General features: G+C 54.1%; 2 protein-coding genes across 9 annotated transcripts in view; one reads left to right on the plus strand and one right to left on the minus strand.

The window, feature by feature from the left end:
• CAMTA1 (calmodulin binding transcription activator 1) overlaps positions 1-3795 on the minus strand; it is a 156043-nt gene extending 152248 nt beyond the window's left edge. For 6 of the 7 annotated variants that reach the window (XM_065855143.2, XM_071798329.1, XM_071798330.1 and 3 more), the window contains exons 1-2: positions 3638-3795; positions 1392-1485 (exon numbers count right to left, since the gene is read on the minus strand). In XM_065855143.2, coding sequence (XP_065711215.1) covers positions 1392-1458 — 67 coding nt within the window. In that variant the 5' untranslated portion in view covers positions 1459-1485; positions 3638-3795. Of the gene's footprint in view, positions 1-1391; positions 1486-3637 lie in introns of those variants that run through there. The other variant, XM_071798333.1, reaches the window with a different exon arrangement.
• Positions 3796-4186: 391 nt separating this feature from the next.
• Positions 4187-13708, plus strand: DNAJC11 (DnaJ heat shock protein family (Hsp40) member C11). Of its 2 annotated transcripts, none has more exons than XM_065855325.2 (16): positions 4187-4309; positions 4961-5090; positions 5846-5919; positions 6207-6308; positions 7188-7316; positions 7396-7518; positions 8269-8342; positions 8956-9145; positions 9514-9599; positions 10052-10168; positions 11104-11259; positions 11517-11586; positions 11688-11745; positions 12409-12551; positions 12655-12784; positions 13446-13708. In XM_065855325.2, the coding sequence occupies exons 1-16, from the start codon at positions 4238-4240 to the stop codon at positions 13469-13471; spliced, it is 1680 nt and encodes a 559-aa protein (XP_065711397.1). In that variant the 5' UTR covers positions 4187-4237; the 3' UTR covers positions 13472-13708. The 2 variants fall into 2 exon arrangements, with proteins under 2 accessions (XP_065711397.1, XP_071654375.1); XM_071798274.1 differs by having other exon boundaries at positions 4214-4357.
• The last annotated feature ends 64 nt before the right edge of the window (positions 13709-13772 follow it).

A 13772-nucleotide genomic window follows, 5' to 3' on the forward strand; every position in this document is an offset into this window, starting at 1 on the left:
AAAACCACATGCGCTGGTCTAGCAGACAACTGTCTGTCCTTGGGGCCACATAAAATACCACGTGTCGGAAGAAAGAAGACAGCAAGGAGTTGGCAAAGACTGAAGCACAGCGCCCACAGACGTGACGATGCTGGTGCCAAATTTGGTTCTATCTGAGCCTTCCAGCCACCACGGAGCTGGCAGAGCAGTGCCGGAGCTGGCAGAGCGGGGAACCGCGCTGGGGGACAACGGGGTGCCAAGGGAAAGGCAGCGTCCCCTTTCCCAGGCACCCCTGTGCACACGGAACTGCTGCCTCTTTCCCAACATCTCCCACCATTATCAATCAGCCTGAAGAAATCATTCCTGACGCTGTCGAGGCCGCACTGTGACCCTCAGGAACCGCTGTCGTGGGGCACTTTCCGAAGCCGTGACCCTGCCCAGCGCAGCTCTCTGGGTGACACACCGTGTCTGCATTAGGAACACTGCAGGGACACGAAAGCCTCAACTACAGCAAATTCCTCACCAGCTGTCGAAGTCGACGCTTCAGCAGCCCAGAACCGTGATCTCTGTGTATCAGCCACGCACACCGGCCAGATCCCCGCTTGCCGCTCCGGTGCCCATCCCACGCACCGGCTGCCGGGAAGGGCCACGACGGGGGCGACACACAGATCAGGACTAGGAACCTGCAACGTTTCCAAGGGGAACATTTGCTTTTGGGGGATTAATGTCCGTCTCCATGGACAAGCATGAAAATGTCCCATGGAGAGAGAGCTATGTTACTGCTGAAGGTTTTCTTGCTTGTCACCAGTGGCTTCAGCCAGCTTCGCTGCCATGAGACAGGCACGGGGTCCCGGCCGCGGTGCTCGGATCCACCTGGCGCTGCCCGGGCCCCGAGCGAAGCTACGGAGATAATTCCTCAGCATGCAGGAGCCAGTAGGAAGCGAGTCCTTTGGGCATCTCAACAGCATTAAGACAAAACGCAGTAAAAAGCATCAGAGTAGCAGAAAGCAATGCAGCCCTCGTGGAGGCGGCTTGTCTGCAACGCACTCCAAACGTTTTAACCGCGTGTGCCTGCCCGGGTGTGAGCCAGGACTGCACGGGGAGCAGCTGCGCTGGGCCCTCACCTCGCAGAACGGCCCTGGCGCCTGTTCCCTCTGTGCTGCCACCACACACCGCGACACCATGGGCACCGGCGTGGCCGCGAGCACCGGCAGGGCTGCAGGCCGAGCTGGCAGCACGAGGCGGCTGCTGGGCCCATGCAGACACACGGACACTCAGACACTCGGCCCCACGGCCCCGAGCGCAGCAGGACCAGGGCAGCCCCGCGCAAACGGGGCAGAGGGAGCTCGGCGTCCCCCGCCCTGGTCTGGGGGAGGCACCGCACAAACCCCGCAATCAGCTGTTCCTTTTACCTTTTTGTTCTACCCAGCACTTCCTCAAGAGCACTGTCATCTCTGGCTTGGGCATCCTACTCATCATCTACGAATTCATGTTGCCGTTGCCGCCCTGAAAGGAAAGAGTCCCACAGTCAGTCATTTGCTGCGCGAGGAAGGGACCGATCTGCCAGCGCTCCTGCCAGGGTTCCACCCAAAGGCCGCGGCTCCTTGGCCCGCAGGACCCCCAGCTGCGTCCTCTGCTGCGCCCTCCCTCGTCCCGCACCGCCCGGGCCGTGTGGCTGCAGACACCGAACCCGTCCGCCCGCGCACCGGGCAGCGCTCGGAGCTGCTGGAGGAAAGGGGCAGCGGCTCGGCGGAGAACGAACGCTCAGCAACTACAGCAGAGACGTGTGCTCAGCAAACATCTTTATTTGATTTTAAAACATTCTGAAAGTGTTCAACTCTATGGAAAAAGAAGCAACCCCACAGTGAGGAAGCACACTTGATGTTAGGGAAGGCTTCATTTCATATCACATGAGGCAAATTAAAAATATAACTGAACACAGGCGTACTAGGCAGAGACAAAAAAATCAATTTTCTCAACGAGATAACACGAGGGGTTCCCACGGGGGCGGCAAATTCTGGAAGAGAGAGAGATTCTATTTTATGGGAAGAGATTCAATAACCATTCTTCTCCCGTAAAGCTAGTGATGGAGGAGCGTCACTGCTCCATAGACACGCTGCGCACATTTCAGGACAGCAGCAACAGAAAATCAATAGCATCTTTCATACGTGAAAAGACATTATCTCTATGGACTCCAAATACAAACAAATGGGACCAGAGATGACCTTTAGGACGATTTGGGAGTCAGCGCTGATCTGGCCGATAGCAGAGGGGAACTCTGCTGGTCCGCATCCTTGGATCATTTCCATTCCAGCGCTGCCTCAGGACGCCGGGAGCTGCTCCGGGGCACACAGGGACGCGCCACACGCGGCTGCAGGGGCCAGCGGAGCCAGGTCTGACCCCACCACACAGCGGCGCCACCGCAGGGGGAGCGCTGCACCCCCGCCAAACCTGGGCAAGCCAGGAAAGCACAAAAAGTACTCTCTTTATTTTCTCCAGATCACTTTTTGCCATAGATGTGACACTTCCTCTGTTACAATTTAGGATTTTAAAGAGCTACCTCCACATGCTCAGAAAGCCCAGTTCATGTTTAGGTCCCTAAAGCCTTATTTCTCTCTTCCTATATTTTCCTGCCAAGAGGTGACATCTGTGGACCGTTCCCCAAAAACCTGCCTGGAATCACCTGCGATGCGCGTGGAGCAGCAGCCGGAGCTGGCAACGAGCAGCTGCGCCTTTGAGGAAAGCGTCAGATCGATCTGGGTAGGGGAGGGATTCCCAGTGACACCAATGTCCCCGAGGAGCACACAACGCCCAAATCACGTTACAAAAAGAGCACAACTACAGCACGACCAAAATCTACGGTAAATGGCGTTGCCACGGCAACCGACATCCTCAGAACTCCAGTCGTCTTTGCATTTTTGCAGACTCAGAGAGTCCTGAGCCACGTGGAGGAAGCTGAGCGTACCAGGTGTGCCACGGAGCGGCACCCACCCAGCGCACGGGGAGCGCCGGGGCCCACCGCAGCGGAGCGGAACTGCACAGCACCACCAGCACTTCCTCGTTAATCACCCGTGCATCGGAAAAAGGCTTACTGAGGCATTCCTGGTTTCAAACACAAGTTACATGAAGATAAAATCCAAAACACATCAGCTGAGCTTCGGAAAGGGAAAACACAGTTTTAGCCCAGGCGAGGCTGCACTGGTGGTAACAAAAGGGCTTTCAAAGCTGCTCTTTGGGGACAGCAGGACCCTGCAATGTGCTCTTTGGGGACAGGGGGCCCTGCACAAGCCTCAGACACCAACACCCGCCCGCCCGTCCCCAGCAGGCGCGGGCAGAAGCGCAGCCCAGGAGCCTCCCTGCGGCCGCCCCTGCTCCCCGCGCTCCCGGGGCATCTCCTCCCGGTTTGTGACCGGGCCGCGCTCGGCGAGCGCCCTCTCGTGGTTCACCGAGCGCCCTTCCCACTCGGTGCCTCGGAACACTCGGCCCCACGGCGGCGGGTGGCACCGGCTGCCCCGCTATCGGCAACTCCTGCGGCTCAAACGCCAAGAGCCAGCGGCCCCAGCGGCCCCAGCGCGGCCCCGGCACCGCCCGGCACGGCCCCACGTTTCCCCACCCCCGAGAGCGGCACCGCCCGCGGCCGCTCCTCACCTCCCCTCACCTGGGAACGGAGCGGGCAGAGCCCCCGACCGCCGCGGCTCCGCCGGCCCGGGCCCCGTGGCGCAGCCGCCGCTCGGGCCCTCCCAGCCCGGGCCGGTGCGCGGGACGGAGCGGCCGCAGCGGCACAGGCGGCGAACGGCGGCGCCTGGCGGGGGGCGGGACGGGCGGGTGCGCGCGGGAACGCTCCGGCTCGGACGCGCGCATGCGCGGGCACGGAAAGGCGGGGCAAGGCGTCGTGACAAAAAAAGACGCACGCGCTGTAAACCGCGTTTCTGCGCATGAGCAAACGCAGTGAGGGGCACACGCGCTGTAGAACGCAACCGTGCGCGTGCACCTTAAGCAGTAAACTATGCGCATGTGCTAACAATGTAAAGAGGGCATGCGCTTTAAAACGTACATTGTGCGCATGCGTGGGCGATGTAGCGGGCGCGTGGTCCTGAAGGTGAGAAATCGCGCACGCGCTGTAACAGGTCTATGTGCGCGTGCGCAGGTACTGTAGCGGGCACATGCGCCTTAAGACGAAACTCGCGCATGCGCGGCGCGCTCAGCTCCGCGTTCTCGCGGTGCCTGGCCCGGGCGCGCGGGGTGAGAGGTCGGGAAGATGGCGGCGGCCTTGGCGGAGGAGGCGCCGGACAACCAGGACTACTACTCGCTGCTCAACGTGCGGCGGGAGGTGCGGCCGGCGCGGCGGGGCCGGACGGGCCGTGACCCCGGTACCCCGGTCAGGCGCTGCCCGGGGCGGGGCGGGCGGGGCGGCGGGAGCCGGAGCCGGGTGGGGCGGCCGGAGCCCCGGCCCCGCGTGCCCGTCCGCTCGTCGCGTCGTTCGGCAGCGCCCTGGGCAGGAAGCACCCGCGGGCTTTGCCGAACGCCTCTCAGAAAGCAAATGGTTGGTTTTTGAGGACGCGAGCGGGTCAGCGCCGCTCGGTGCGGCTCGGTCACCCGCGGCAGCTGCTCTGCGCCCGTGGCACTGAGGACCTGGAGCGCCAGAGCTCGGCGGCTGTCCCTGGAGTTCAAGGCTTTTGTCCTGAGGTGGCTTTGTTGAACCGAGGAGGCAGTAGTTGCCTAAAAAAATAATGCACAAGCACAGGTTGCTGGGTGCATTCTGTACTTTTATACCGAGATGCGCACTGACGAGCTGTTTTTGTCACTTATTGCACTGTAAATAGTGTGGAAAATACCTGTGTGCAGAACGGAACGTTCTGTTAACTTGTGTAATCAACCAGAAGCCCGGTCTCCGTTCTGGTTACGGTGGGAGCGGGTGGGTTGGGAATGGTCCGTTCCGAGCGGCGCCGGCCGTGCCAAGCTCGCTCTCGCTGCCCCGCAGGCGTCGCAGGAGGAGCTGAAGGGCGCGTACCGGCGGCTGTGCATGCTCTACCACCCCGACAAGCACCGCGACCCCGAGCTCAAGGCGCAGGCCGAGCGGCTCTTCAACCTCGTGCACCAGGCGTACGAAGGTCGGTGCGGGCTGAGCTCTGCAGGCACCGCTGCGGGGGTTTCCGGAGGGTGGATGTGTCTTCCTGCTTTTTGAACAAGATTGATGTTGTCAGAAAGTAATAAGAGAATTTGCTGATAGGCAGTGATGCTTATGCCCTGTTCCTCAGAGGAGCAGTGTGGTATAAACCCCGTGATGAATGAGATGTGGAGTCTCCATCTCATTTCCCACACCTCGTAAATAATCTTGTCACCGCTTCCCTTAGTTCTGAAAAGAATCTCCCATAAGAGTCTGAGAAGTCACAAACAGAAAGACAGTTTCTGATTTTACTTTTGAACAGACGCATCCCAAGTTTCTGTTCTCTGTCACCTGCCTGTGGCCTCCAGTGGTTTTCACCATTTTCTGCATTTGTTCTTATGTGTGTGGAGATGGAGACAAAGACAATGGATTCGGAGCAGTTAGAGCTTTTTTCTGCTCCGAGGGTGCCAGAGCCCTTTAAAATATTCTGAGTTAAGCTGACGTTTCGTCAGGCGCCGCTGTCGGCACGGGTCGCACACAGCGCAGCTGGGGCAGAAGGAGCTCGCGGGGATCAGCCTGCAGCACTTTGCAAGCATGGTGAGGGGCACCTGGGGCGCAGGTGGGCTCTTCTGCACTGAAAAACTGCTGTGCCAGAATAGATGCCCTGTCCTGTGCTTGAGTTACGAGCAGCACGAGTGTGTTTGTCTGAAATTCGAGGAGAAAACCAAGACTGAGTTCTCTTTTGATTTTAACTTGCAGTGCTCAGTGACCCCCAGACCAGAGCCATCTATGACATATACGGGAGGAGAGGGCTGGAGATGGAAGGCTGGGAGGTGAGAGAAATGGAGCGCCCTGACCCCACCTTTATCTGCCATTCTCATTTTGTTGAGCTGCACTGACACCCTGACAGTAACAAATTCCTGTTTGAAGGCACCCTCAGTTATTTCTCTCTCTGCGGAAACACCGTGATGGGTTTTCAAAGAACACTTGAGTTTTTCACTTGACAAGGGAACAATAACCCCAGCACTCGGAGTTCCCTAACAGGGTGTTACCGTCACAGGCCACAGCTTTGGCCGGGGCAATCCCTCAACTCCTCTGTTTCTGATTTCTTTCGGAGCAGGTTGTGGAAAGGAAGAGAACTCCAGCTGAAATCAGGGAGGAATTTGAGCGTTTGCAGAGGGAGAGGGAAGAGCGGAGGCTGCAGCAGCGCACCAACCCAAAGGTAACACAGGGACTCCGTCCCGCTCGCGAGGCCGCAGCTCCGAGTTCTGCCGAGCGTGCGAGGTGTGATGGGCCTGCAGCAGGGGCCGTAGGAAACAGCCCCGCAGGCATCCGCACCTCCTGAGTTACTTTTTCTCTGCTGATTAGGTAGTTGCTCAGGACAGCGTAGGGAAAGCAGCCGATTCTTAGAGCAGCAATCCTCTCTTGAAAGTTGTTTGCTTTGGTTTCCTTTTCTTGTTGAAACATGTAGGAGCAAATATCTCTTTCAGCAATTTCAAGAAAACAGACCTAATGCTGAAATGTTTATGACTTTTTTCCGGTCTGTCTCTGTCAGGCTTTTCTTCCGATTATAAGATGTGAAACAGGAAAAAGAGAACAAAATTTTTGACTAAGGAGGTCAATTGCAAGTGAATGATGCAGCTCAAAACCGAGTTGTTTCCCATAACTTGTAAGAAGAAAGCATTTAGAGGATTTCTGGCCAAGTTCCACTGAAGAAAATCAGTTTCAAAAATAGATTATTTCAACTTTAAAATACTGACAGAGCAGAGTCGGTTGTGGAGAAGGAAGGAACCTGCTGCCTAGAGGAGTTCCACCTGCTTCTGGAATGTGTCACAATAGAAGAAGTGCCTACTGGTTTTACTAGTTGCATTCCTACTGAAAAACTGTCTTTTATCAAGTTTATTTTATGATTTATATTGCTGTTTTAGAATATTGTAATCATTTATGTTTGTCTTGAATGTGTAAGAAATTCATTTTAGCGCAGAAAAGGTAATTACAGAACAAGAAAAAACTGCAAAAAACCTGCAAGGATGCTTTAGCCATGTGGCCGATACACGTTGGGTGTTTGTTAATGCCAAGTAAGTTACTCGTCATTCCTTAGGGAACAATTAGTGTTGGAATAGACGCCACCGACCTCTTTGATCGTTACGATGAAGAGTACGAAGATGTGCCTGGGAGCAGCTTTCCGCAGATCGAGATAAACAAGATGCACATCTCGCAGTCCATCGAGGTGAGGGGCAGGAGCGGGGCGAGCGGGGCCCGCGGCGCGGAACGTGCGACGCGAAACGCCCCGTGTGTTCGTTTTGCAGGCGCCGCTGACCGCCACGGACACAGCGATACTGTCTGGTAACCTTTCCACCCAGAACGGGAACGGAGGGGGATCCATCAACTTTGCTCTGAGGCGAGTGACGTCTGCCAAGGGCTGGGGAGAGGTAAGAGCATGAGCTGTTCCGTGGTTCTGCATCCCGTCTGGTTCAGGCTGCTTGGGTTAGTTACCTGGTGGTTGTTTTCTTTAGGGAACTTTAGCTCTGTGTCATCTCCCATTGTCTACATTCTGTAGAACGTAGAAAAAGGAATTCTGAAAGGAATTTGAGAAAAAGGGAAGGCCAAGCCTTGGTTTTTCTTTCCCCTTTGCATTTCGCTGTGCGTTTTGGACTTCACTTACACTGGCAGAATTGTCACCCGTTGTCTCCAGGGCCTTTCTAATCCCCCAGTCCAAAGGCTGCCAGGTGCCGCCCAGCGCTGGCAGCGTTTGCCTTCCCTTCAAAAACCGCTCTGCTCACAAGGGAATAAGTTGCAGGGGAAAACAGTTTGGCTGCCAGGCAGATACGATCTGAGTAGCAGGAAGGTCCCGTGTTACACCTGCAAGGTGCACCTGGCCAGAACAGCGGCTCTGGGGGGCTGCCGTGGCTCTGGGGGGCTGCCGTGACTCTGGGGGGCTGCCATGGCTCTTGCTGCTCCGTCCCTCCACCACGGTAGCTCCTGCCCGCCTGCTTCCTCAGCTTGGGAGGAGTAGGAGTTTTCTTCTGCAAAGCTGGCAGGAAAGAGAGGATGCTGAAACGCGTGCTAGGTGTTACTCGGATGTGTAAAATGTCTGTGATGTAAATGACACTTGCCATGTACTTTGTCACTGTTGTCAAAGATGTTTTCTTGTAACAATTTGGCATTGTGCATTTGAACAGTTGGAGTTTGGAGCAGGAGATCTTCAGGGACCTCTCTTCGGTCTGAAGATATTCCGTAATCTTACACCAAAATGGTAAATAGTAGAAAAATGGTCTAATGGTTAATATTCCACACTAAGGAGCTGAATGGCTTGAATTCTCTTCAGTGTTGATTCTGCATTTGTCTTCTCTCCTACAGAATGAGGCGTTAAGATTGTGCTTTAGTACTGATTGAAATGCTTGTATTCTTTTTTGTGCGTTGGTGTCCTCCATTTTCATACTTCAGTTTAAGCAAGGTCTGTGTTCTGCTTCCTTAGATTTGTATTTGATCTTGTCGTGAATTTGTGATACTTGAGGTGTGATCTCACAATCTGAGCGACAGAAGTTTGCTCTGGAAGCAGAACAAAAATTCGGGGTGCTCTTCAGGGGCTTCTGTATGTGAGACACGGGGTAACTTAATAAACATGCCATTCCTCAGAGCTTCGACTGGGATCTTGGTCCCTGTAGAGCCCTTTAATGCTGGGCTTGGGAGCTGATGCTCGAGGATTATTAAACAGTGGGGCTGCTGAGTTTTTCCTGAAACCCTCGGGTGTGGTGCTGTTTGCAGGACGGTCTCTGTACTCGGCGAGGCTCCTGGGAGAGCAGGGCTCGGAGCCCGTCTGGGAGCCCGGGTTTGGTCACTGGTGGTGCTTTCCTCGTTTCTCCTAGTTTCATCACTACAAACTGCGCCCTGCAGTTCTCGTCGCGCGGGATCCGGCCCGGCCTCACCACGGTCCTGGCCCGTCACCTGGACAAGAACACGATGGGCTACCTGCAGTGGCGCTGGGGCATCCAGTCAGCCATGAACACCAGCATCGTCCGGGACACCAAAACCAGCCACTTCACCGTGGCCTTACAGGTGAGAATCCCGTGGCTGGGCACAGGGGACAGCAATACCAGCCCATGGGAGAGAAATGTCTCAGCTTTTCCAGCCCAGCAGTATTTTGGCTAGGGACGAGAGGATAACGGAGCAGTTGGTACTGCCTGATGTGAACATCTAACGGCAGAGCCCAGCACTTTGCACCCAGCGTTGTCGTATCGAGTGTGGATCAGCTCGGCCGAGGGTCAGGATGCACAGCGCGGGCTGCAGAGATCGCAGGCTGTGACGAGCGAGTGGCAGGCTTTGCTGTGTGCGCTGTGCCACGCAAAGGATCGGAAAGGAAATTTGGGGACATTCGGTGGTGGGTGAGGGTACGTTTCCATACATTTGTGCCTCTTGTATTTCAGCTGGGAATCCCCCATTCTTTCATGATGGTCAGTTATCAGCATAAGTTTCAGGATGAGGATCAAACACGAGTGAAAGGTTCTCTCAAGTAAGTGTTCAAGAGGAAATTCACATTGCTCACAACCTGAAGAATCTGTCCTCTCCTGCTGTTGTGGGCTGCCAGGTTCCAAACAAATCAAATGCTTCTGTTGTGTCTTTGGGAATCTGGTTTTTGTGAACTAAACCTGGTAAATGCTGAAGTGGGTGTCTGGGAGGTTTAGCTCACTGCGCCCCTTCGGACAAGTGGAACTTGGAACACTTGTGTGTGGTGTCTCTACACCATCACCATGAGAAAGCCAGAGGTTCTTGTAGCCTGTTTGCTGCTCTGCAAGCTGAAAAGGTTAATCTCACCATCTAGATACACCCCGAATCTTCCCGTGGCCAACATCTGCTGCACACGGATATATTTCCATGTTTTACTTGTTGGAGAGTTGCGGAATTCAGTAAAGAGCAATTCAGGAGTCTTTCCTGTCTAACCAGTTTTTGGTTCTGTCGTTCCAGGGCGGGTTTCTTTGGGACCATAGTGGAGTATGGAGCAGAGAGGAAGATTTCCAGGCACAGCATCTTAGGAGCCACCGTCAGTGTTGGTGTTCCCCAAGGAGTGTCTTTGAAAATCAAGTCAGTTCAAGATTACAGCTCTAGATTGCAGAGGCTGACCGTAACCCGCCTTATTCTCTTTCCAATATTCAGGTGGGAAGGTCCCAGTCTTAGGGCAATACAGATATATTGATATATCCCGATGAGAGGTTGCAGCTGCCCTCACCTCTAACGCGCCGTCGGGACCGGCGTGTGCCTTCTGCGGGTGCTCGCTCAGGGCACACGTGTGTGTGCGTGGGCATCAAATGTTCTGAAAATACAGCTTTAAGTAAGGTTTGGAGCATTATGGTAAGTGGATGGAGGATTTCCAAAAATATTATTAGTAGGCATGGATTTGATTGCCTTTCAGTTTTTGTAGCACTGTACACAAATGTGAACTTGAATTGGTGAAGTACTGTTGACTAACATAGGTGATTATACCGTGAACCCGGTGCAGCTCACAAAGCGGGCAGAACTTTAAATAAAGAGTTCGTATACTGTGGTGCGTTTTTAACTAATGCCAGCAGAGGGCAAGCCAGGACGCAGAAACCGTCAAGGGGTGACGAACTCGGTCCCAACAAGACTAAGGTTTTCTAAGATAAATATTATTATAAGCATCGGGAGAATATTAACGTACACTTTCCTTGAAGATCCATGCCAGTGTTGTGAACACAGATTTCTCTATAAGCATTTTATTTTCTTTTGATGATAATGTTGGTCCCTTTCCCTGGTGAAATTAATGACCCAATACGTTCTCCTAAGATTCAAAAACCATGTTAGAATGGTCAGATACTGTCACAAGAGATGTCTGCTCTGTCAAAGTCTGGCTCTGGGCAGTACCAGCTCTCCGTCTCACAGTTGTCTCGTTTCAGGTTGTTGGATCCTCATGCACTGAGCGCACGCTGCTGCCCAGTGCACTTAATCAAGTCGTGGTACTCTGGGTTTCCTCTCACCTGCCACTCTGTTCTTTGTTGTAGGCTGAACAGGGCCAGCCAGACCTACTTCTTCCCTGTCCACCTCACAGATCAGCTGCTGCCCAGTGCTGTGTTCTACGCCACCGTGGGACCTCTGGTTATGTACTTCGCCATGCATAGGTTAATCATCAAACCCTACCTCAGGGCGCAGAAGGAGAGGTGAGCCTGTGAGACACTTTTAAATTCAGAGCTTGGCAGTCCCATCAAGCACGAGCCTGGTGCAAAGGCACAGGGGTCTCTACATCACCAGTACTGCTGGAAGCCTACAAAAGTACCCTGGACAGTGGGGAAGAGCTTTAAAACCGAGCTCCTTCGTGTGAGGTTGTGGGTCGGTTGTAACTGGGGTGGGTGAGCAAACGTCACCGCTTTGGGGCTGAGTCCTGCAGACCTGACGTGGTGTTGGCTCCTTGTGGCAGAGAGCTGGAGAAGCAGAGGGAGAGCACGGCCAGCGACATCCTGCAGAAGAAGCAGGAGGCGGAAGCTGCGGTAAGTCTGGTCGCTCGGTCCCCTCAGGGAAGGGAAGCTGTTTCCACTTTGGACACAGCATCTGGCCATGCTTGACTTTGCTCTGCCCCTCGTGTTGACAGGTCCGGTTAATGCAGGAGTCGGTTCGGAGAATCATTGAAGCGGAGGAAGCCAGAATGGGTAAAGATTACACCAGTTGTTTGTTCCGTGAGTTTGGAGGGAGGATGGAACAACACAGAGGCTGGGTGGTTGATGGGGAGAAATACAAGGTATCATCATTTCCACCCTTAATGAAGCACAGCGTAATTGCTGGTGTGTGTGTAGTGGGGAAGTTCTATTATGATTTGGCTTCTGGTGCCTGAGCTTAGTAGGGATCTGATGAATATTGGGATGTGCTCTGAGGTGGGTCAGCAGGCTCAACACAATAATCTGGACTCACCTCTTCACAAAACAGGTGTGTGTATAAATATGTGCAAAAGTTAAGAGGGTGGAGTTCAGGTTTCGGTAGTCTCTGGCTTACACAGTTTGCTCCTGGATGATAATGGGAACCAGAATTCTGATATTTGTTAGAAATCTTCAGGAGAATGTTCCAAAGTGAACTGACATCCGCTTGGGCTGTCCCGCCAGTGTGGCGTTGAAGTCAGGGTGCTGTGCCTGAGTGCTGAAGACCAACGAACACCCAAGCAGAAATGTTGTTCTGTCCCGGCAAGCGTGGGTCCTGGCAGCGAAAATTTAAATACCATGGAGAGCGAGAGAAAATGTGGGGTTGGTCTTTTCATCAGTGTCTTCGCAGCGGTTGGCGGGAAGCCTTTCCTCACATCTGCGATTTTGTGTGCAATGCAGGTTTGATTGTAGTGAATGCCTGGTACGGGAAGTTTGTTAATGACAACAGCAGGAAGAACGAGAAGGTGAAAGTAATAGATGTGACTGTGCCCCTGCAGTGCTTGGTGAAGGACTCCAAACTCATCCTCACGGAGTCATCCAAGGTACGTGGCTGCTCTGGCACAGCCTGGACTCAAGAGCAGCAGATTATTGTTTTAATGACACCATTCCCTGATGCTCGGTCTGTCTGTCCTCCTGTGGTTCAAGGCTGGGCTGCCAGGTTTCTACGACCCCTGTGTGGGTGAGGAGAAGAGTTTGAAAGTGCTTTACCAGTTCCGAGGAGTTCTGCACCAAGTGATGTCAGCGGACAATGAGGCCCTTAGGATACCAAAGCAATGTAAGTAGCAAGGACCACGCCGCTTCTTCTCTCAGGAGCCAGAACAGGATCGTGTCTGCTCTGGGTGGCGAAGCACACAGCACTGGGGTTCAGAGCCGGGGTTACTGGAATGGTCTGAGCAAGATGTGCCTGGACCGTGACCCGAGCAGCTCAGCAGCAGAACCGCAGCTGCCGCACCATCCAGCCTTGTGTTTCTAGCTGGAGGGGGATGCAGAGGCGTCCTGAGCTGCCGTTGCCCCTGCCTGGCAATTCGTGGCCTTGGGTGGCCCTTTGAAGGCCGAGGTGAACCCATGGAGGCGAGTTGGAGGCCTGAGTTTCCTCCTTGTCCCCATTTATCTATCTGCCAAAACGTTTTCCCTTCCAGAATAACTCTGTGAAACTGATACCTGATAGTGACAAGTTTTACTGGAGTCCCTCTAGGTTGGGGGACTTGGCTAAAGGGCACAAACCTCATATTTACTCTAGACCAGCTCCCTGGCCCCATTTAAGAAGCATATTTAATTTACAAAGCTTCCATAATTATGTTTGAGATATATAAGAATCGTGATTAATTAGCAGCCAAAAATACTCCTGCCTGTCCCTGGTCCGGCGGTAAATTCAAGCTGGGCTGTGTCTTGTCCAGCAGCAGTGTGTGCATCCCTTGCCTCTTCTCATCCCGCAGCTCACAGGATCGATGCGGATGGCTAACCTGGTGGGGGCGTGCGCGTCCCTTACGGTACCTGGGTCAACAGAAGCTAAGAAACCTTCCCCTGGACACCAGGAGGTTGAACAGAGACATTTTTATTTTTACTACCCGTGTAGCAGGCGCTGTCCTCCCAGTCGTGTTAGGAGACAAAACGAGAGAACCTGCTTCTCCAGGTGGCTCCAAGGCAACACTTCTCTGAATTGTGGCTCGGTATCCAATAAAGCACCGTGACTCCTGAATGCGCAGTGCTTTCTGCCGAGGTTGCGCGAGCGGGCGCCGAGCAGCCGCGTCCTCCCTGCTGCG

Source organism: Patagioenas fasciata, chromosome 23 (assembly GCF_037038585.1).
Source record: "Patagioenas fasciata isolate bPatFas1 chromosome 23, bPatFas1.hap1, whole genome shotgun sequence".
Taxonomy (NCBI): domain Eukaryota; kingdom Metazoa; phylum Chordata; class Aves; order Columbiformes; family Columbidae; genus Patagioenas; species Patagioenas fasciata.